The sequence below is a fragment of the Scylla paramamosain genome, chromosome 31 (assembly GCF_035594125.1).
Source record: "Scylla paramamosain isolate STU-SP2022 chromosome 31, ASM3559412v1, whole genome shotgun sequence".
Taxonomy (NCBI): Eukaryota; Metazoa; Arthropoda; class Malacostraca; order Decapoda; family Portunidae; genus Scylla; species Scylla paramamosain.
The window spans coordinates 18,590,166-18,613,885 of NC_087181.1; the positions used below are offsets into that span (position 1 = coordinate 18,590,166).

The following is a 23,720-nucleotide window of genomic DNA, read 5'->3' on the forward strand; positions in this document are numbered from 1 at the left end:
GGCTGCCTTGCCTTGACTATTTCATCTTAGGGACATGCCAGCCAGGATTACAGATACATAGACCAGTGAACTAATGTTGAATGCTACATAGATCATACTTTGTTGTTCCTTTATTGCAGGAGTCCAGACATCCGAGACCCAGCGTCACCCATATCAGATGAGGACATGGTAGCGCTACCTCCTGACTTGCCTCCCCCATTGCCTCCATCCTCCCCCAGTGCTGCCCCGCCACCTCCAACTGAAGCATATTCACCATCCTCACCTCTCAATTCAGAAAAATCCCTGAGTCCCCAACCACCACCTGAGAGAGACTCCCTAACACCCCCACCACTACCTGATGATGACATTCCCTCAGCTCCCCCTCTCCCTGACTATGATGTTCCCTGCACACCTCCTCCCCCTGACGAGTACAATCCACACACACCACCCATGCCAGGCAGTCTCTCGGGGCTTAGGGAGCTGGGTAAATCTCTGCATATTCCTTCATCTCCACCCTTGGAACGCTCAACTACGCCTCCGTTACCTGAACCTCCCTCCACTCCACCTCTTCCTGCCTCTCTTAACCTCCCTCGGCCAGATTCCCCCGGCACTCCACCTCTGCCTGGGGGATCAGTTCCTCAAATTGGTACCTCAACTCCACCTCACACTCCAAGGGGATCAACGCCACCTCTCCCGAAGGAAAAGCCAGTGTTGGGCGGCTCCCAGGCATCTGGTTATATGCCTGTCTCCCCGACGTTATCAGACTACAATAAGAACTTGGGCAGACTGACTCCCCCCATTGTAGAGAAATCTGGTGTGCCCTCCAAGTCATCAGGTCCTGTGGTTATTAGCCCAGATCCTGAGAATGTATGGAAAGGAATCATTCACATGCCAGATGTAGCCAAATTCAGTGCATCAGCTTTTGAGGTAATTTGTGTATGCAGTTTTTCAGGTGATGGAACTTGTCATTGTTTTCTTTTCTTTTTTTTTTTAATGCTGCTATGTACTCACAACTGTGACAGTCATGGGGAGTTAAGATTTCAGGTTGTGGTGTTACCTGTGGAATGGAAATGAATGGGTGAAAAAAATGTTTTGCCAGCTAAAGATGTGTAAGATATTGCATCATCTTAACACACATGGATATATATACTGAAGTTCTAGGATATTGCAGACTCAGCAGTTACCAGAAATGATTATTGTATGTCACTAAGGAGAAAAGATGATGATTAAGTGTTTTAAAAAGGGCTACAGAAACTTGTAAAGGAAGAATTTATGTTGGGAGACTCCAAGATAAAGTCAAATATTGTCTTATAGATTAACATAAATATGATTCATGAATTGGCTTAGCTGATGGAAGAGAAAAATATATAAAGATAGTTTGGTTCATGTGGAAGAAATACTAATGAGCAATTTGTTTAGAAATTCTTCAGGAATATACAACAGGAGGTAGGAATGGTGAAGGAACCTTTGGAAGAGTGGAGTGAGAGTTAGTGCAAGGAATGTGTGATACCTGTGGGTAAATGAAGTAAGGGATGGGTCCAAGTAATAGTACATGCACGTGGGAGAATAAGGTGGGAATTATTTAAAGAATGTCTGGTAAGGGTAGGTGGAGATTTTGTGGCTTCATTAGGGGGACATGAATGTTTGGGCACATGAATTAAGCTGTGTTAGCCATCACAGACACCAGGTAGCATTAGAGGAGTTGGTATTGGTCTATGGTGACAGTATGAAGTTTTCTTTTTTATTTTGGTTCTGGGAAATGGAGTTGACTCAGTCCAGCCAGTCATTGAGTGCTCATTGCCAATATGTGTAGCATAGATTCCTGTTACCTGGGCTTGTTGCTGTAGTCACATCCTGAAATATTCCCCCAGCTTTCTTCTGGGACATTCAGCTGCTGCTGTGTGGAACCCTACCACAGCCATCCCCTTGAGGGAGTTTTTAGGGACACGAGTCAGATATAGATGGAGTATTTGAAAATCTTTTGGTATGACAGTTCTTGAATTACTTTTTCCTTTTTTTTTCTTTTCTTGGGTGGTGAAAGGGTACAGTACATTATTAATAGAAAAAAATCAATGGGTACTTAATAAGAAAAGATTGAAACCACTAAATGAGGTGATTTTGCCTTTGTGTAGGATTTCATATGGGTATTTTTTTCTGGGAGAGAAAATGTATAAACAGACTAAATGAAGGAGATGGACTGTGTATGGTTAGTAGCATTTTTAGAGCACTTCTTGCATTAGCTCAGAAAATGTTTGGTTTTCAGGTATCAGGAAAAGCTAAATTTCTTCCAAATGATGTGCCAAATACCATAGAGGTTGTTGGACGCATTGCTCCTGACATGGTGTGGAGCTACATTGCACAAATGAAGAAGAGTGGATCCAAGGTAAGTTAGGAATATTGTAACAGTCACCATCACTGTTATAACTCGACTAGGCACAATACTAGTGGAGGGGAAGGAAGGGGAAAGTGGGGAGATATAAAAAAAAAGTTCAAGAAGACTGGATCTCAACTAATAACAGGAATAGACTCAGTTTTCTGGTACTTAGTGCTGAGTTGATAGAGAGCTTCATAGTGTATGGATGGCAGATAGGTAGACTTAGGTATATCTGTATTGCCAGAGGTGGATTTTCCAGTCTCAGTTTCCCTTGTGTTCCTTAGGGAAAATTCTACTTTCAATTCATGCATTTGCATAATATTGGACTGTCCTGTGTTTGAGAAGTATTGATTTTTGTGCAGAACTAAATACTTATCAGTTAGTAAGTAGAACATTGACAGGTGATCAATTTATAGATGTTTTGAATAGTCCAGCATCATGTGTTGAAGTAGGACTCTCTCTCTCTCTCTCTCTCTCTCTCTCTCTCTCTCTCTCTCTCTCTCTCTCTCTCTCTCTCTCTCTCTCTCTCTCTCTCTCTCTCTCTCTCTCTCTCTCTCTCTCTCTCTCTCTCTCTCTCTCTGTCAGCTTATAATTACCTTGTTGAGTATTTCTTCTCATTAACTTCTTTCTAACCATACTTTCATACTTCACACTCACTCTGCTTTCAGGAAATTTTAGTGGTTCGCTTTCAACCTGCCAATGAAGAAGAGAAGGTTTCCTACATTGCCCTGTACTCTTACCTGTCATCCAAAAAGAGGTAAGGTCATTAAGAATCACATTATCTCAGGTAAAGATTGGCTGACTTGGAATATTTATTGATTTGCTGATGTTTTGCAGTTTTAGTGAATTGGTATCTAATTCCTCATCATGAAAGTAATGTATTTTGAATCATACACTTGTTTGTATTTGATAGTCATGTAATTTAATGTTCAGGAGCTATTATTTTAGGAGAGAGAGGATTTAATGTATACCTGACCATGAATCTCAATGTATGAGAGTTATTCAAAAAGCAGTATTTGAATTTTGCATAATCCCATCATATTCATGTGTCTACTTACAATAATTGTTAATGGATTAATTTTTTATTGATTTTTATGTTAAATATTTTATTGCAAATTATTGTATGATTATTGCCTCACATCAGGTATGCTGTTATTGGCAACTGTGGCAAGTCTGTGAAGGATTTCTATGTTGTGCCTCTTGCCTCACACCAAACTATTCCTCAGGTAAGTTGTTCATTCAACCTTAACTATATGGTATATGATTTTTCTGGATTTTCTTTCCACATTTTCATAATTTTTCCATATTTTCACCTTGAATTGTGGTTTTACAGTGTGTGTGGGGGATGGGTTCCTGTGCTCTCAGGTATTTGAATGCATTGTGAATCAAGAGAAGAATCACTTTATATTGCTGGATTAAACATTTGGTTTGTTTTGTCCACTTAGTGTTAGTGGAATGAAAGACAGAGATAAAAAGAAATACTTGATTTGGTGTCTACTTTTGCTGGTGGTGTACATGAGCAAGCAAATATTTATTCCTTGTAACTAGGGAATGCTACATACTTCTGTGAACTGAGCAGCATTACAAGTTATGTTGCTTTGATGTAAACTTTATTGCTGGTGCAGATGAGTATGTGACACATTTGCTTGATAAAGTTGGATTTAGAAAGATGGAAACAAATTTGTTCTCCAGCATGTTAATAGATTACTAGGATAAACTCAGTGATTAAGTTATAAGTACAGTCAATAAGAGAGGATTAGGCACTAATAGATAGGACATGGATTTGCATGCTTTATACAGACTGTCATGTTTAGTGAGTGTGCTGTCTTCTTGGATCTTCCTATTCATTGCTATGTTCTGATGTTCCATGCTCTCCACAGGTGCTCCTCCCCCTCAATGGGCCAGGCTTTGAGGAGCAGCGGGCGCACATGCTCATTGGGGTGATAGTGCGAGCCAAGAGCAAGAGAGTGTTTGACCACACCACTGGCAACTGGAAGGTTGTCAGTGGGGGCCAAAGTGGGCCTACCATTAAAGTCAATGGTAAGTATGGCAGTGGTGAGGAATGTGTCATTCAAGTCTGTTCTCTTCCAGCCAGGAGCCCTGCAGGAAGGATGTCACCTACCAGGAGAATGAGTTTTATCTACAGAAATGGATGGAATGATATTCACCTATGTAAACGATGGAACCTTCACTGTTTGATAAGGCTTTGCTCTTTCCCTTGACTTAAAAAATTGGCAGGAGGAAACATTATGCATTAGGGACTTATTCTTATCCTTTACTCTAAACATAAGGAGTGGGAGATAGGCATTAGGGCTTATTCTTGTCCTTGACTTGAATACTTGAAGGTTGAAGAGGGGATAGATTTTCACTAGATACATATTTTTATTTTTTACTGAAGTATTTGATGAGATTAAAATAACTTACTGAGAGTAGAAGCTCTTGGCAGACTTAATGTAAATTAGGCCACAACAAAGGATTTATTGTGTCAGTCAGCTGTATGAGTATTGTGCAGAAAAGTTAATTATTGGGCTTTGTCCATAGGAATTAGAGTAGGTTGTAGTTACACAACTATCACAAATTTACAGTAAACATTTCTCCACATTTATATTACCAGGCATCTCAAAATTGGAATATGTTTTGATTTACTTGTCCTTCATTTTCAGCCTCCATCAGCTGCACCTTCACTACATGGGAGTGTCTCTTGATAGTGATGGTCTTTGATCCTTCCTGTACATGTCTTTCAAGAAGTGTGATCATTCCCTTAGCAGTTTTACTTATTCCAGATTTCAAACTTTTGGTGGCTCATTCTTGTGTAAACAGTGAATTGTCTGTATATACTGTCTTAGGGAAGAATTACTGTTGAGATGCCTGACACCACCACTGCTTATTGTGTTAGAACTTGTTTTCTACCTGAATTTGTTAGGACAATGTTTTAATCTCCCTTGTGTTGAAATTACTGAGTGACCTGCATCTCCATGTAAGTAAATGTACTAACACTGGACTGAAAAAATGGTAGAGGCTTTACAAGTTTACTAATGTAGAGTCTGGAAAATGCAAAGATCTGGTTAAGCCTTCCAGGTATGTTAAGGTATTGTGAGTATTGTGTTTTGTTTCTACAATGCAGTATAGGAACATGTGAAAGAACAGCTTGGAAAGATAACAGATGTAAGTGAAGAAGGAGGTAAAATCATGTTTATACTAGGAAAATATTTACTAAGTGGGTAAGTTATAGCTTGTGTTGGTGTTAGGGAGGCATTGTGAGTATGAAGGTCATTGCTAATGGCATTGTTAGCAAGTATCTAACCATAAGTGGAATTAGTCATTGCTAACTGGTGTTGGGCAAACATATAGTATGTGAGGCAGTAAGAGTCTATGCTGGTAGTGGAAGTATTGCATGCCAAGGAAAAGAAAACAATTGCCTGACCAGAATGTAAGGCAGGAAATGACATGACAGGAGACAACACCCTACATTGAACTACATCCTGCTGAAGTGATCTCTAGGTGTGTGTGTGTGTGTGTGTTTCCTGCTTGGTTCTTAATTGCCAGTGGTGTGAGGGTGCCTGCTTCCCTACTTGTTCCCTTCCATACATGTATTATCCTGGAATTTTATAACTTTTGACACCACCTTAGCTACCACAGTGGTGACAGCTACTTTATTTACACTCACCCTTACAAATATTACATTTCAAAGAGGGATGAGATTGAGCATGTCATTTCTATTTATAACCTTATCTTTCTGTCATTCATTAAATAGGTGAGTGTTGACTTAGTTCTCTAGCCATACTACATTTAGTGGGAAAAAGGCAGAAATGACAAATTTACACAAGAAAAAGGATAACTCAGTACATTCATTGTCAGAAGTTGAGAAACCTCTTCCACTCATTTCCATCATTTTGTGCTTTCCTCAATCTACTGACAATCTCCTTGCAAAATTAGATTAGTGATAGATTAAAAGTAGATCAGAGGACTCAAAATTGAGGGAAGATACAGTGTGACTCCAGGAAGTTAATCCACTATTGACCACTACTATACCTGTGTAACCTGGGGCTTAGAAAGCTGAGGATACTGTAATCCACCTAGGCTAGTCCATTGGAGCAGCAGGACTTGACAATATGTGCATGTAGTCAAGAGGTACTGCTCCTGTTGTTACTACTGCTGCATTAGAAAGTGATACTAATATGAAACACCTGCAAACCATAGCAACCTTTGTAACATGAAGATCATAACTGTGTAGTGTGCTTGCTTTATTACCTGCCTTGGTCCTTTGTGGTGTTGGTAAGTGTTGAGTGGAAGCTTGAATGCAGGACTGGATCTCTCCCCTGGGTTGTTATTTGTTGTAGTGGCAAAGCACCTGACTAGGCAAGATAAAAGTGCTTGTTTTCTTTAAGTTCTGTAAGTTTGACCAGAAGCTGAGGAGTTTTCCATTTTATCAGAAGAGATAAGTGAAAGTCTCAATCATTGACAGTTCAGTGGCTTAAAAGTATTGTCTTAAAGTTATAAGTGAAGTAGGAAATGAAAGTGGAGAGGTCTGGAAATAAGGATTATATGGATTTAAGCTTTATTGTCCATAAAATGAAATGTGAGGGTAAGTAATGAGCTTGTGGAATAGAGAGGTAACACATAAGTATTGATTACAATGTAGCTTTATTGCTACCTTGTATTGGTACTAAATAGGTTGAAGGATGTTTATAGATACTTGTTGAAGACTGCTCCATAGTGTAGATCAAACTTAGTTTCTTCAAGGTGTGTGTGAGGTTAAACAGTGTGGTGGTGTGATATGGTGTCAAGTTTGAAGAAAACAAAGATATCCATTCCACATCTGGATCCTGCTTCTCACTCAAGGTTGATATTTTATATAGTTGACATAAGCACACTGCTCACTTACAGTGATTCCTCACTGATATTTTTCCCAATTTTTCATGGGAAAGCTTTATTTCTCAGGTTTTTTTTTTTTTTTTTTTTTTTTTTTAGGTAGTATTTTCAATTTTATAAAATGTTTTGATATTAGGAAAAGTATCACTAAGAGTTATTTTTTCTTACAGAAACATCAGACCGAAGTTGTACTCCACCCCTTCCCACTGATGAAGACATTCAGGAAATAGCCCTGGCAGCCAAGGAAGCTGAGGACTTTGAGCTGCTAGAATACCAAGAGTCAAGGCCACACAAGCGACGAGCCAAGGGTGGTGGGGAGACCTCTCAGGCCAAGAAGAGGATGGTGGCTTCAAGGGACCAGTCCTCTGACTCCAACTCAATTATTGATGAAGAACCCAACAGTCCACCTGAAGATAGCTATGTGGAGGCTTCTCTAGATCAAGAGTCTATGCTTGCAGAACTCAATCGACAAATTGAGGAACACAAAAAAGAGCTGAGTGAGATGCAAAAGACAATTGGGAATGATGAGGATGAACCTTATAGTCCTTCTCATGCTGACAGCCCCACTCCTGAAGGTGAACAGTTGAAACTTGATACCTCCAAAATTAGTATTCCAGCTAATTTACAGGAAATATTAGATAATATTAGAGAAAAAGAAGCAGAAATCAAACAGAAAGAACAAGAAATTAAGAGGCGATTAAGTTTAACATCAGATCCCATTGTAATGAACTATGGTAAATATCATGCTTATGAGAAAAAGAAAGAAAAAATAGTCACTAGTCCAGGTAAGGATGTTGATCTCAGACCTTTGCTTCACACTAAGTCAAATAAAGACACTAAAACAGATACAGATTTGAGAGTTTTAAAGGCAACAACGGAAGAGAAAAAGTCGGAGAAAGTTGAATCTGTTACAAAACAAGAGGAAGATGTGGACCTTCGCATTAGAGACCCTCGTTTGGCCAGGGCTCAGGCTCAGGCCTCTGCTGCTGCTGCTGCTGCTGCTGCTGCCACTGCAGCTCCTGCCTCTTCCACCACAGACAGTTCAGAAAAGGGTAAAACCTTAAGTAAAATGACTGATGAGGAGTTACTGGCCAAAGCCTTAGAGATGGAAGACAGTAGTTCCAGCAGCAGGCAGACTGTTCCTGAAGCTGGTGCAGAATCTCAGTTCCATCCAGTCATGCCAGTACCTCCTCCCTTCATTCCACCAACCATGCCAGCAGGTTTTGTACCCCCTGGAGGACCCATAGTGGGGCCTGACCCTAGGGCAGGTCCTATGCCTCCTCCCATGCCCCCTGGTCCCCCTCCCTTTATGGGTTCAGTGAGTCTTCCTTCCATGGACATGTATGGATCACAAGGATCAAGAATACCAGGTCCACATGGTCCTCCAAGTTTTTCAGGTCATGTTCCTCCAGGGGCAGGACCTGGACCAGGACCTGGACCAGGGCCAGGGCCTGGACCAGGGCCTGGACCACATGCATCAGGAGGGTTCTCAGGGCCACCTGGCCCACAAAGGCAAAATTACCCAGGCCCAGCCTGGGAGGGAGGCCAGGGCTACAGTGGCAGGGGGTGGGGACCAGACTATAGGGACAGGGATAGGGACCGGGATTGGGACAGGGACAGGGATTGGGATCGAAACCGGGACTGGGACCGAGACAGGGACTGGGACAGGGATAGGGACTGGGATCGGGAGAGGAACTGGGATTGGGACAGGGAAAGGGAGAGGGACTGGGAGATGCGTCATGGCAGGGACACAGGGCATTCAAGGTATCAGTACAAAGGGAGGAGGAATGACGGGAAAGGAAAAGGCCGGGATAGGAATAAGGACAAGCCTGAGAAGGAAAAGGAAGCTCCCCAAAAGGAGAGTGAAGGCAGTGGGGAAGATGGATCTTTTCATGAAATTGATTATTAATTTGATTTTTTTTTTTTTAAATGTGACATTGTGTAAATGTTATAGCAAGGGTCCACATAAGTTACTGTAAGTACCTATGTATGTCTTGAATGAAACAGTAACATGAAGTATTTCCCTTTGAATCATATATTTTATTGTCACATTATCAAAAATGTTGTAATTGCTCATATTGGGCATATAGGGACAAATGTACATATTTCTTTGAATACTTTAACTGACCAGTTATCAAGGCAATTTTTGTATTGTGCAGAGTGGTGTGAATGTGTGAAAATATTGGGTCCAGCTTGTATGCCGAAGAGAAATACAGGTCAGTATAGAAGTAGAGCAGCATGAGGTTTTCTAGGACTTTATAAAGGTGTCAGCTTTGTCTATATCTAAATGTTCAATGTACCCAGAATACAAGAAGAAAAGCCACATTGTGAACCTAGATTTATTTTTACCAATGGGATGAATGTTAACATTTGTAAATATGTATTACAGAATTTTAGTTTTAAACAATTTGGACTTTTTATGTAATTATATATATATATATATATATATATATATATATATATATATATATATATATATATATATATATATATATATATACACACACACACACTCATGCATACTTGTTAGTTAATGATTTGGCACCTCATCTCACCTCTTCTACTGGATCAGCCTGGAACAGATGGGATGGGATCTGTTTTAGTGTAATAAAATTTTTCATAAAATAGACTTGGCATGAATGTGTTCTGCAATAGGCAAGCTGCGGCATCTACACAGCATCCTGTGTGTTACCTGCACCACAAGGCATGGCTGCGGTGAAGTATTGGTGGAGTTGCTGGTGTGGCAGTATTGTGGCGGGAGATGAAGTAGTCATGGTTATCCTGGTGGGTGTGATCACAACAAATATAGTTCATAAGTCTTAATTTTATATTTATATATAGATATATATAAAATATATATGTACATTTCTGGACATAGAAGAGCAGGCATTCATTGGAAAAGTTGTTGAAAGGTTTTATTGTTACAAGAATTAATATTTTAACCAACGTACTGCTGATGTCTTGTCCCAGAAAAATAAAACTTAATTTTTTGTTCAAGCATTTTCCATTCCCTAAGAAACACTTGCAGTTTCCTAGAATGAAATGTTAAAATCCTGAGTAACTTTGACAAGCCAATCTAGAGTGGATGCCTGCTTTCTGTGTGTCACTTGGTGGGGGGAGTGAAGCACACTAACCCTGCTGGATACCTGGTGTACAATGCCTGTGTGTTATCATTGTGCAGTAATGCTCTATACAGACCATAAACTTATAAGCTGCTCCATGTGTTCCCCTATTAGTATATGTTAGGTCAACATTAGCACATGATTCATTTGTCTGCTTTACTACATTTATTGTACTATGCAACATTGAGTAATGGAATTAATGTATGATATATTTTGTCATAAAGGTTATTTACTCAGCTTGTAAACATATATTATTGCACACCGTGATAGAGTTCTTGAGTGCTGTCAGCATGATTCTTTACCTGAGCAACATTTCCTGTCTGTGCAGCACCCATCTTATTAATTCACATGTATGTGCTGCTCATAGCAATTTATCACCTGTGTTTTCACATTGCCTAATGTTTTGGATGGATATTTTTTTTCTGACACTCATAGTGTTGTGCTTTTCATATTAAGTGATTATATGCATTATTGTATTTTCAGTAGAAATTATTACTTAGGGCAGTTTTGGTTTGAATGACACATTTTCAATTTCTTTCATAGATTTTTTTTGTTGTTTTTTTGTTTTGTTTTTGTCTTCAATAAATAGGTGCTGAAGATGGATGATGGTTTTAATTGCAGCTTTCCCTCTCTAGCTCAAAGAAATTTCCTGCCTGCAACCTGCTTCCCAGAAGGCAGGGTTTGATAACCCATTACGGGTAGGAAATGTCTCCACTTCCTTGCTGTGAGGAGTTAACAGCCTCCAGCTGGGTGAAATTTGACAGCTCTCCAGATGGCAGGGCTGTTACAATTCCCCAAGCTGAGAAGGATTTTATCCTTCAGCTGATAGGGCTTTGAGTCCCAGAATTGACAGGGTCTTTCACAGTCTCCAGCTGACAGGGATCTGATTGCCCCCAGCTTACTGGGATTTGACTCCTCACACCCCCACCCCCAAAATTTCACACCCTCTAACTGACAGGTATCTGATAACCTCCCAATATAGTTGATGAGCTTTTATAACCCACAGCTGATAAGGGTCCAGTGGCCATCCTAATCTGACAGCTTTCACAGTTTCCACTGCCTCTAAGTAGACAGGGTCTGACAGCCCACCAACTCAGTCTGTTGATCCCTGAGCTGGTAGGGCACTTTCAAAGTGTCCTGTACTTTCACAGTCCTCAAGATGATACTTTCACACCTCCTGGCTGACATAGAATTATGAGTCCTCTAGTTGGTAGGAATTCCAGTCTCCCGGTTTGTAGGATTTACAGTTTCCATCTGATGAGGGTCCCACTGCCTGAGCTATTAATATTCTCACAGATCCTCCCTTCCTACAATCGGTTGTGGGGCTTTCCCAGCCCCCGGATGCTAGATCTGATAGTTCCCCGCACACTGTTATCAAGGCTTTGACATATCACCAACACATGGTAAAAATTATCCCCTGTCAGTCATACCTCATCACACCCATGAACACACAAACAAGCAGATTAAAGACACCAAAAGCTTCCACACTCCTCATGCTCCAGCATGTGGACGTGAACAAGAAGAATTAACAATATGGAACAGCGTTCACTATCACAAGCTTACAGCTGCACGGGTGCGACGGACGCGGGTCACTTGGCCGATTATTTTCATGTACTTTCAGACCTATTTTTTGCGTCGCCTGCTTCCAGATTGTCATTTTTCGGTGGTGGACTGGATACTGTCAACAGCTGCCCTCTCTCATTAAAGGCAACGGTGAGGAGAATTTGCACATTAACTAAATCCAACGCCTCAGCCCCTGAACTTAGTGCGGCAACTGTCGATAGCGGCTCTCTCCCGTGGAGATGATTAAAGACGCATTTACCAATTCTGCTTCAAATCTAACGCCTTTAAATAGCCTCTTCTTAACACAGGAACTATATTAGAAGTGAAATTGTGGCTATTATGTGGAGAAATGTCCTTCGCTTACTATAAGAGAAAGTTGAGAGTTAGACAGCTGGTGACTGCTGCTCAGCTGTGCCATCCAAGAAATGTTGCTACTTTATTCCTCGTGGCGAATTTTTAACTTCATTACGAAAACTTGTCAGAAAAACGAGGGCGAGACATAACAGCTGCTGACTGGTTCCAAGACTTGGTGCCTCTTAATCCTTGAAAATAATCCTGACTAATGCGAAGACCACAATTTATCATACCCACGAATAGAAAAGCATGTGATAATACGATGATAACTTTGCAATCCCACTGAGAATTAAAATAGCTTTCCTGACGTGAAGTCATAAGTCAAAATAAACCAATACGAGCATCAAAATACATTAATCGACATATAACCCTAAACTCATATGCGAGAATCACTAACAGGAGGCCAAAAATAGGACACCCTTTTTACCTCCACGACCTTTTTGTGACCTTAATGACCTCCATATACCCTTAAGGAGCATGGACTCTGACGTCCTGGAAGCACCTGTGTCCCTGGAATGTCTCTGGAGCATCCTGGAAGGGGCGCCGTGAACTGGAACACCCTGACTTAACTCCAACCTGCAGCTGATCTGCTGACTGACTGAGGAACCCGGTCGGAGTCCGTGACCTACTCGGTTCCTTTAAATTTGCCGAAATACCACTGAATCTTAATTTTAATGTTCCAAAGGTAAATGGATAAATATAAAGGCTGGTAGTATTGATTTAAGTAGTCGTAAGTGCATATTTAACTAGCATACATAGAGAAAATAGAAGAAATAGGTTGTTTTTGAGCCGTACTTCCTCTAAAACGCCCCAAACATTTGCCAAAAAGCCATAATTTCTTAAAATCGACCTTAGAAAAGCATACACAAAAATAGTTTATGTTTTAAGTAGTGATTCTGATCTACTGAAGTGCATTTTTTAGTACTGCATAGGGAGGAAATAGTAGGATTAAGGTGTTTTTTAAGAGAATTGTTGGAACGAAAATGGGAGAAGATCAGGTGGAGGGAAGGAAGGACGAGACATCAGTATTAAGATCGGTGTTTTCTGGCTCTTTTTTGAGTGAGTATTCAACTTGTATCTCATGAGTGACTGGATACAAGCTTGGCAATTAGATACATCACCAGTAAACTTGAATTTGAGGCTTAGATGGGCTGGGAGGAGGCCATCTTGGGGGGGAGAAGTTGAAGGGGGGGATAGTGGAATATAATAATAAAGTGACAATATTACTCTATTTGCGGTGACGTTTTTTTGACATTCTCCATGTGAGTAGTTATCAGCCATTAATTTCTCATGTGGATGTTAAATATACACTGGAAATATGTTTTTGTTTTTTTTTGTTACTCGAAGGGCTGTGTTAAAAAATACGGGACTTTTTAGTATAATACTGTGCCGGGTTTGTATATTATGAGCACACCAAACAAATGTATCCGATAACCACCTACTGACTGACTGTGTGAGTGCAGCGGAGAGATAGGAAGTTTGGGAGATAATGACAAATAATAAAAAAAGAAGTGGCTTTTAATTTTAGTAAGCAGACATCAGACCGGATATAAGATGATATTTTCACACCTTTATCTCTCATACATCTTTGTATGTACACTGTCATGTCCACTGTTGCTATGTGTATGTGTGTGTGTGTGTGTGTGTGTCATGTGGGGATTGGATTAGCAGTGGTAGTTAAGGTTAGAGAAGGGCTGTTGAGTGTTAAGGTTAGGTGCATGTTAGTACATATTTAGCAGCTGCACCCATCTCCAAAATATGTTGTTTGTGTGCATACTGCCATGTGTGCACTATGCCTGTGTGTGTTTGTGGAGGTGTGATTCTTGAAATGATTGAATTAGCAGTGTTAGTTAACGGTTAAAGAAAGGTTGTTTAGTGCTCAGATCAGGTGTAGCTACACTCAACACTTGCACTCAATGGTGCAGGTGTGCTTGAACTGACCTGCTGTCTTGTGAATTGAAAAGTTAGGGATTGTGGAAATGACCTTAGTCTATCTTATTTCTCTGCAAAATTTGATGCTCTATTAAGTCATTATTTACAGTGAACAGATCAGCTTGGTGAAGTTAATGAACTGAATTAATCTTAACCTAACCTAACTGTCAGATAAAAATGCTACAGTTATTAGAGTATTATTTGCAAAGTTGAAGGAAGGTGATGAGTAAGCAGGAAGTGTTGACATGTCTAGGGTTGTTAAGACACGGCAGTGTGTTGCCTCACCAGGGCATTCCTGCTTGCGTCACCACAGACAAAGGCGTGACTGTAAAACATACAGTACAGTGAATACTGAGCAGTTGGCCTTAAAGCACAAATAAATATGAGCTTCAGGAAAAAAAAGGATAGAGACTTTGAACTTGGCAGTCCATTGTGTTACTGGTTGGGCGGCAGGTGCACCACTCCTCAGGTGGGACTGTGTGCTGCTGAGTGTGGCTATTTGCTGTGGGTAAGAAAATCAAATAAAAAATTAATGAACACCTATGTACTGAAATTTAAATATGTGTACCATATTTTTTGTTGAATCAAATATTGTCATTATTTAAGTAGTTTAGCAATTGGGGGTTTTAAAACTAATATGAGGAACAATTTGATGTTACATTAGGTGGGTAAGGCTGAACAGAGTGGTGGGACAAAGGTAACTTTCTGAATGTAACCTGCTAAACACCCAATACCACAACAAATAAATAAATAAATAAATAAATAACTAATACAAGGAAAAGAAAGAAAATCACCATAAGGACCTGTAAGTTGCAGGAGAAAGGTTTTGGGAGCAAAGGAGTTCCAGCCACAAAAGGAATATTTCATTTCACATACTGTCTCAACAAAGACAACACATTTAGGAAATCAGTCATCATGCTGATGACAAGGATGGCCTCATGATTGGTTGCTACATAGCAAAGAAGATGGAAATCCCAATTCTGAACTCTAAAGGCCAGTATGTAATATTTAATAAAGTGCACTAAGAGCATGGAATGGTTGTAATATGGTGTCTTCCCTTGCCTGTAGTAAGATGGGGCTGTGAGGAGTGTGGTGAGGCAGCGCAGGATGGAGCAGCTGCTGCTGAGTGATGCCTTGGAGTGTTCAGTGTGTCTGGAACAGCTGGGGTCCAACTCACGTGTTCTGCCATGCCAGCACACATTCTGCAGGCGTTGTCTGGATGATATTGTTGAAACCCACAAGGTAAGGAAGCTCAGGTCATTGCATTGTGAATGATATCAAGGTATCCCAGTCTAACCAGCCATTGAGCACTAGTTGTTGCTTTTGTAACCATGGTGTAAATCCCTGATATCTAGGGTAGGTGTGATCACAACTGTGCCAGTAGATGTAAAGATTTATTCACTAGATGAAATACTTGGGACTATTTAAACATCATTATAGTATTGCATAGTACAGGAGGGAGAATAATTAATTAAAAAATAAATAAGGAACTATCACTACCATTAAGAAATAGGTAATAATTGCAGAAAACATTGAGAAACTGATGCTAATGACATTCTCCTTTTCCCATTCTCTCCCTGTGGTGGTGTGTGGTGGGGCACGACAGGAGCTGCGGTGCCCAGAATGCCGGGTGTTGGTGGAGGCCGCGGTGGACGAGCTGCCACCCAACATCCTGCTGATGAGGATCCTGGAGAGCATGAAGAGTGCACCTCGCCCTGCCCTGAGCCAGCCCATCAAGCCGAGCCAGACCGTGCCTCACCCCAGCCAGCCTCCCGGCAGATCAGACCCCCATGACGGCCCTCCTCTCACTCAGGCACCCCCTCCTCCCACCATCCAGTCTTTCCAAACCTCCATTGCGTACACTGGCACTGATTCCACACATGGCTTCACTGGAGGAGGAGGAGGGGGTCACAGTGGGCCATTTGGGGGAAGTGCACTCAGCGGGACCACTTTAGGGGGGTACAGCGGCTCTCTAGGGAGGGAGGGAAGCATTGGGCATGGAGGCTTTAATGCTGGGGTCACCTCCCTAGGGAACCTCAGCATCAACCTGACCCCTTCCACCCAGAGCTCCCAGCACTCCCCACTCCCTCTCACCACTCACAGACAGGTACTGAAAGTAACTTCTTCTGTCTGTTAGGAAATAAAATATATGTTGAAATTGTTAGTGGAAAGTTTGTTACTACATTTAGATTGCTCTTAATTTTCCATATTCTTTTCAGACAAGCCTTCAGCCATGTGCAAAAGCACTTTACAACTATGAGAGGAAGGAAGCAGGGTGAGTAACATATTGTGCCTCATTATTAATTTACTTACCTTTAGGATTAATGTTAAATATTTCCCCACACCCTCAGTACATTTTCAGTTTGTTAACTGCCTAAATAGTAAACCGTTTATTATTATTATTATTATTATTATTATTATTATTATTATTATTATTATTATTATTATTATTATTATTTATTAGACTACTAAATGCATTTTTATGGCTTGAAGATTATATTAATATTTTTGGATAGAGAGAACTTAACCTAAATTTTGTTAAGTGTAATTATACAGGTTAGGAAACTGTATTCAAGTCTCATAAATGTAAGCATAGAACCTACCTTCAAAAATGATGACATAAACACAACTGTACTGGTTTTGTAAAAAAAGTTACCTTCACAGAATATATCCAGTAGCATTCATGTATAAACTCTGTGTTGGCAATATGTTGAAAGACTGCCGTAAAAGATAATTCATCATACAGTTATACAGATCTGGTTACTGCCGTAAAAGATAATTCATCATACAGTTATACAGATCTGGTTACAGAGACCTGAGCTTCAAGAAGGGAGATGTGATAATACTCCGGAAAAAGATAGACTCAAACTGGTATGAGGGAGAACTTAACAACCAGGTGGGATTCTTTCCTGCCTCTTATGTTCAGGTGAGCAGCTCATTCCAGCCACCACCATCAGACTCTTATAACCTGAGTGTGAAATTCTGTTCCATAGTGTTTGTTCCCCTGAGAAAATTATGATAAAGAAATTAATTGTAAGAGGACATATTAGTACTGCAGTTATTATAAAGTGCCTAGTGACTGAGTGTACGTAATGCTGGGAATGAACTAATGTGCTAAAATTGTTATATTATCTGCTTTACCTTTGTAGTATCCTGTGTATTGATTCAGCAGTGTAATGTGATGTGTTTGCAGGTCATCACTCCACTACCAAGTCATATTCCACAGTGTAAAGCTCTCTATGACTTCAAGATGACAAATGATGAGGAGAGAGACTGCCTGACTTTCAACAAGGTAAGAAGTCTTTTACAACATCTCATTTCCTCTTTCCATTTATTTTTGTCCATGTATTCTGTACTTGTATGCTTTGATTCTCTCACTTCCCTTTCTCTCGTATACCCCAGCACTGTAACCTGTCCTCTCTTAGCAGGTCACCCTCTTGCTTAACCCTTTCACTGCAATACAAAAGAATTAACACCACCAGAAGTAATGCATGAAATCTTTATAAGTATCTATAAGAAAGAAGGGGATTAAATAGGATAGATTTTGCAATTTGCTATAGAACAAGTAAAGATGTCTCAGAATGATTAGTAATTAAGGAAAGATGTACCAAATAGCCAAATGTTAAGTTTGATTAAATTAAACCATTTTGCTCTATATGTGGGTGAGGAATTTTTATTTACTTCTTTTCTTTACTTACTCAGGGCGAGATTCTAACAGTGCTGCGGCGAGTGGATGAGAACTGGGCTGAGGGGAAGCTTGGTTCACGCATTGGGATCTTTCCGCTGTCCTTTGTAGATCTGAACAGTGCTGCCAAGGCCCTCATGAAGCTCTCCCTCAAGTAAGTTGTGTGGAATATATGCTCACTCTTTCCCCCCAAAGAACTGCGTATTATTGCCTAGAATTATCCAGAAATAGAGATTTTAGACTGAACTGTCTTGCAGGTTTTCATTCCTTTTATTCATGCACGAAAAATGTATCCAGTTGGAGGAAGAAAAGATTGGTTGTGGTAGGAATTTTATGTACTTCCTGCTTTAAAGTAATTGATAGTGATTTTACAGTAAAAGTATATAGGTACAAAGATTATCTCTGGGTAATTTTTTATGCAAGGATTAGGAGTTCTTAAATGAATAGCTATTCTTCCTTCAATGTGATCATCTCAGTAGATAAAAACAATGAATTAGGATGTTTGAAGATGTTTATATGTGATCAAGATGATTTTGAATGTAAGAGATGGGTTTCTGGAAATGAATAGCTGTTCTTCTGTTATGTTCATCTCTGTAGATAGAAGTAATGAAATAGAACACCTAGAGATGTGCATGTATGACTTTCTGGTTATGTGAAGATAATGCAAGTCTGTTATGTTGTTTCTCTTTCTATTATTCCAGATCAGAGAGAACATAATATATGTATCATTGCATTGCGTGTGTAAAACTGATGTGTGTGTGTGTGTGTCAATCCTGGTGTTTCATGTGTGTGTGTGTGTGTGTGTGTGTGTGTGTGTGTGTGTGTGTGTGTGTGTGTGTAACGTAGAAAACCATTTGCATTTATTTATTTATTCATTTATTTATCCTCATTTTTTTTTTATCTATCAATCAATATGTCTTATTGTGTGACATGGTAAGAAACTACTTATGTGTGTATATATATATATATATATATATATATATATATATATATATATATATATATATATATATATATATATATATATATATATTTATTTATTTATTTATTTATTTTATTTTTTTCTGTATGTATATTTTTTACTGTATGAAAGCATAAAAAACTATTATTTATTGACATATATATATTTTTATCTTCTGTTACGTGAAACAAGTGAAGCTATTCCCCCGTGTGTGAGAATGAAGATGTCTCGAGGATGTGTATCATCAGAAAGAAAGATTAGACTTTTTTTTTTTCTGTACAAAGCTGCAAAATAGATCTTAAGATACAAAACTGTTCAACACCTACCCAACCAGCACCTTGTTGTCTTCCTCCTGCATGTTTAAAATGTATTGTGTCCTAACTCTCCATAAACTGGAACTCTTAAATGGTGATATGTGGATTTTTATAGTCTAATGTGAGTTGTACTTTAAAAGATTTGGTAATAAGGTAACCTAACATGAACTCTAGCATTTAAAGTGCATCTTACATTATGATGTTTCTGTGGATTTAGTGGTCATAAGAAAACACTTAGGAGGGATGCAGCACCCAGCACAGTGCACAGCTTTGTGGCCCGTATTTTTAAACATCCTGTGTTGTCATAAGCACTATTTGCAAGTACCACTGAGATGATTTGTTGGCTTCTCATGTGTTGTTTTCTATTGATGGTATGGAATCTTTGTTAAACTATCACAAAATCACGAAGGTATATTTGAAAACCCCTGTTGAACTGTCAAGTACTCTTGAACACCTCCAATAACTTCCATTAGATCCTGCTAAGTTATCAAAATACTGTTGAAAACCCCAGTAATTCTTATCCATTAGAGCCTACTAAAAGTACAGATGAGATAGAATGCTAAAATGTTTGAGAATACGGACCTAAGTGTGATGCAGCTTAGAGTACTCTGTGGAATATCAGGACACAAACAATTCAAGCATTGAGTGCATCTTGCTTCACACTCCCAAACACTATATCTTCCATGGACCAATTTTTACCTGATGACAGCATTCTCTGTGGCAGTCATAAAAAGATGGGAAAAAAATACTTATCAGATGTTTATTAGATTAGATTAAAATGACTGGTTGTTTGTATGAAAGGTGAATGCTGTCACTGGGATGACTTTGATAATCTCCCTTTCAGCTCAGCATCTGTCCTCTAGTGCTTATTGTTACTGTCACTATCACTGTCACTCAGCACTCATGCACACTCACACATGTTTCATGTATACATGTATATATGTTTCCATCCACTGCAGCAGCCTTTAGGACAGTGGGAGGCTGAGAATGAAAATCAAGGCACACTGCCTGTGTCTGTTATTCTACCAACATACATTGCTGCTCCTTATTTAAGTTTAAAAAGTAGGATGATAGTTTCAATCTTGCAGCTACATCTGTTTGTTTCTGTTAAAATTTTCATTGGTGAGTTATACATAAAATAAACATTACTGTGTTGGTGGAATAACCAAAAAATGCTTAGTCATAAATAATATAACCCATTAAGGAATATATCTTTCGGAAAGAACTTTAATAACACTCTTATTTCCAAGCATGTAGAGCTTTCTGAGCAATATGCCATCAGGTAGGATGAATTAATACATGTCTAGTGCTTACAAGCAGAGTATTGAAGTCAGCTAATGCTAGTGTTCATGTTGCCTGTGGTGTTGGTGGTGCAGGAGACAGCATCTAGAGTGATTGTTTCATTTCAGCTCACAACAGGGCCCCTCGCGTGTTGCTCCTCCAACTCCTACTAGGTTAGAGGGGGAACCTGCCACACCCTTAATTCTGAGCGAGGGTCCTGGCAGCCACCCTCCCTCAACACAGCCACAACAACATGTCCCTCTTCAGATAGAGTCATCATCCTCATCATCATCTGTGGTGACCAGCCCTGACCCTTCCCTGCCCTCACCCACCACCTCAGCTTCCCCACCTAACATTGGCCCTTCCCCCTCCTCCCCTCTAGTACAATCTTCAGCTGTAGCCCCTCTCCTGCGGGGCCCAAGCAAGAGGCACCAGCGGGAGAAGAGGCACAGCTTTACTGCCGTGCGCACCACCCAGAACCCCAGCCCCCCGCGATCTCCTGCCTCCCCTCAAAGGTATGCACCCCCCCCACCAGTTGCTGCATAGAATGGTGTAGACCTCTAGTTAGTTAGTTGCTTATACACACACACACACACACACACACACACACACACACACACACACACACACACACACACACACACACACACACACACACACAGGGTTTCCTATTCTCTTAATGTATTCTGCTTGACATGCCTCATACTTTTCCTTTTGTCATACTGGTAAGCTTAGGTTAGGTTCTAAAGGCATCCCTCTGAAGTATGTTTATATTCATTATTAGACATATCACTTACACTTTGTCTTCTCTTTCCATTAAGTATAGGTTCTAAAGATGTCCCTTTAGCTGTGAATAATTGAAGTACATTATTTACATAATTAAATAATTACATTTATGCCTTTTTATTTTGCAATTTTAATACGTTATGCTAGTTTTTTTTTTTTTGAGGCATCCATCAAAAGCACACATTTTTCTTCTTAATTAGCTTTATATTTAGAAAATAGTTTGCTGAAAAATTACATATGTAAATGATTGAAGTACATAGATATGTCTGGAGGATAGAGGAGGATGACAACACAAATCAAATATTTATTTGCTTCACTCTGCTCTTACTCTTGTTATTGGCTGAACTGTATTTTCCTTTGGTTCAATTTGTACATATTCTCAGTCATACTTGAACATTGCTCAACAGATGTACATTGTGTATATAGAACCAGGGATATTTATTCATTTGACTTCAAATTAAATTTGTGTTAATATTTCTTTGCATGACCATTCCAAAGTAAGACAGCAAACCTTTTCTGTGTGCTCACTGAATATCCTGGTGTATCACTGTGTTATTAGTGTATAGCTCAATTGTAAATATACATGTATATATAATTACTTCATGTGTTAGTTATAATTGTGTTTCTGAAAAGGAACACTAATCCACAATTAATATGGTATTTGCTGGATGACTTATGAAGCATTGTAGTATTCTCAAATTCTTAATATTGTATTATAAAAAGAAATAAGCAGAAGTTTGGATATGATTACATAGAGTTATGAGACAAGTCATAGTACATAATATCCATTTGTCAGTTACTTACAGAAATGATGTATTGAAGGTCATCACCTGTGCCTTGGAATCAGTCAGTCAGTCATTCAATTAATCATCCTCTGCTGCCCAGCTCCATAGCTTCCATATTTCAGATATTATTTAAAATAGGTATTATTGTGTAAATAACTCACATGTATTTCATTGTATATAGTAGCTGTTACTAATGGAGTTTAACAGTGTTTATCCTTTAAAAATCCTGAAATCATTGCTTTAGCCTTAACACTTAGAGCTTTCCAGTCCCTTCACTGCCCTCTTTGCCAACTCCTTGACTAATTTTCACCTCAATCATATCACATTCACACACCTTTGGATCATGGTCATCATTTTATTGACATCTATAGAAGTGCAAAAATGCACACACACACACACACACACACACACACACACACACACACACACACACATATATATATATATATATATATATATATATATATATATATATATATATACTTTTCAGGCTTCATCATCTCTGTTTTCAGATAACTTTCAGAAAAAAAAAACCCACTCTGGTGGTACTGTCATACATACACTTTAAACTCCATAGTTGCATGTAGATGGGTTTGAATTGAAAACAATTGGGAGTGAAGCTCAAAAAATATAGTTATATGCCATCAATGTGCTACAAAACACACCTCAAGCCATCTTTGAGTATTATCTCTAGTGGTTTCAGTTCATGTACTGTCTTCAGTAAATCATGAGGTTAGGTTGTTACTTTTGACACAAGTTTACATTACTTCTGATATTCCTGTATATCAGCACCTAGATGTCACAGTGGAGGAGGGAGTGAGAGTGGTGGCAGTGAGTGGTGGTGTGAATGTTTGGTGTTTGTCATCCCAAGTGTCCTGCCTCATCTGGCTCACAGCAGAGACAAGTTAGGATGTTTTATCTGGCATTTTGATTTTTCCAGGAGCTTCTGTATCTCCCTGTATTTTTATTTTGTTATTATTATTTTGTGTGTACTGTTGTGTATTTAAAGGATTCTATTATGTATTATTATTGTTGTCATTATTATATATTATTTTTTCACATTTTTATATTTCTTGATGGGATGTTTTTTGCTTTTTTGCTTTTTTTATGTATAGTTGAATTGTTACAAGAATTAGTTTCCAGGTAATAGAAGTGACAGAAGATACATTTGATCTTATACTGAATACTCCCTTCATATGAACAGAGGCAGGTGCAAAGTTCATATGTTTGTTAGGCAGATATAGCTTGTTTTATTTTTATTCATCATTCATCATCTGTTACTTCAGTTGTCTCCAAAATGCACTTTGATTCCTGCCTTTCATTTGAGCAACACTGCAGAGGGATAGGAGGCAACCACACCTACATACACAATTGTTGCTATACACAGGCCATGTCAGTTATTTTGTCATAATGTCGTACACATAGTTCTCAGTAAACATGATTCACATTTAAGTGACAACCCCAAATGTGCAAAGTATTCTCGCTGTAAAAATTCATGTTTATGTGAACTGCTTTACAGGGTTTCAGTGCCTCGGGGGGAAAGTATGCATCTGTAACACAGGTTAGCGGACAAATTGTTGCTGAAACATTTGAATCGAAGGTTGAGGTGATCCAGAATGGAGAGAAGGTTGAGTAGGAGGATGGCTTCACATTATTATTAGTTGTAATATTTTTATATCCTGTCTTCCCATATTATGTTAGTGTAATATAAG

The 23,720-nt window shown here is 39.3% G+C and overlaps 2 protein-coding genes and 1 long non-coding RNA gene across 15 annotated transcripts in view; 2 read left to right on the forward strand and 1 right to left on the reverse strand.

Annotated features, from left to right (window-relative positions):
* The window catches only part of LOC135088784 (death-inducer obliterator 1-like), a 31,321-nt gene extending 20,373 nt beyond the window's left edge, over window positions 1-10,948 (forward strand). For 4 of the 5 annotated variants that reach the window (XM_063983808.1, XM_063983810.1, XM_063983811.1 and 1 more), the window contains 6 exons: window positions 120-906; window positions 2,243-2,362; window positions 3,022-3,110; window positions 3,498-3,579; window positions 4,234-4,393; window positions 7,396-10,948. In XM_063983808.1, the coding sequence (XP_063839878.1) occupies window positions 120-906; window positions 2,243-2,362; window positions 3,022-3,110; window positions 3,498-3,579; window positions 4,234-4,393; window positions 7,396-9,134 (2,977 nt within the window). In that variant the 3' untranslated portion in view covers window positions 9,135-10,948. Of the gene's footprint in view, window positions 1-119; window positions 907-2,242; window positions 2,363-3,021; window positions 3,111-3,497; window positions 3,580-4,233; window positions 4,394-5,016; window positions 5,855-7,395 lie in introns of all 5 variants that reach the window. The other variant, XR_010261116.1, reaches the window with a different exon arrangement.
* Window positions 10,949-12,077: 1,129 nt separating this feature from the next.
* Window positions 12,078-23,720, forward strand: part of LOC135088786 (E3 ubiquitin-protein ligase SH3RF1-like) — a 28,817-nt gene continuing 17,174 nt past the window's right edge. For 5 of the 9 annotated variants that reach the window (XM_063983812.1, XM_063983814.1, XM_063983820.1 and 2 more), the window contains exons 1-8: window positions 13,188-13,323; window positions 15,265-15,438; window positions 15,803-16,303; window positions 16,416-16,471; window positions 16,996-17,122; window positions 17,390-17,488; window positions 17,899-18,035; window positions 20,566-20,952. In XM_063983812.1, the coding sequence (XP_063839882.1) occupies window positions 15,304-15,438; window positions 15,803-16,303; window positions 16,416-16,471; window positions 16,996-17,122; window positions 17,390-17,488; window positions 17,899-18,035; window positions 20,566-20,952 (1,442 nt within the window). In that variant the 5' untranslated portion in view covers window positions 13,188-13,323; window positions 15,265-15,303. Of the gene's footprint in view, window positions 12,950-13,187; window positions 13,324-14,522; window positions 14,705-15,264; window positions 15,439-15,802; window positions 16,304-16,415; window positions 16,472-16,995; window positions 17,123-17,389; window positions 17,489-17,898; window positions 18,036-20,565; window positions 20,953-23,720 lie in introns of those variants that run through there. The other 4 variants (XM_063983815.1, XM_063983817.1, XM_063983816.1 and 1 more) reach the window with 4 other exon arrangements.
* Window positions 17,499-19,819, reverse strand: LOC135088791 (uncharacterized). Its single transcript, XR_010261121.1, has 3 exons — window positions 19,739-19,819; window positions 17,895-18,092; window positions 17,499-17,649 (listed from the first exon to the last, which is right to left on the reverse strand). It is a non-coding gene; the product is annotated as an uncharacterized LOC135088791 (long non-coding RNA).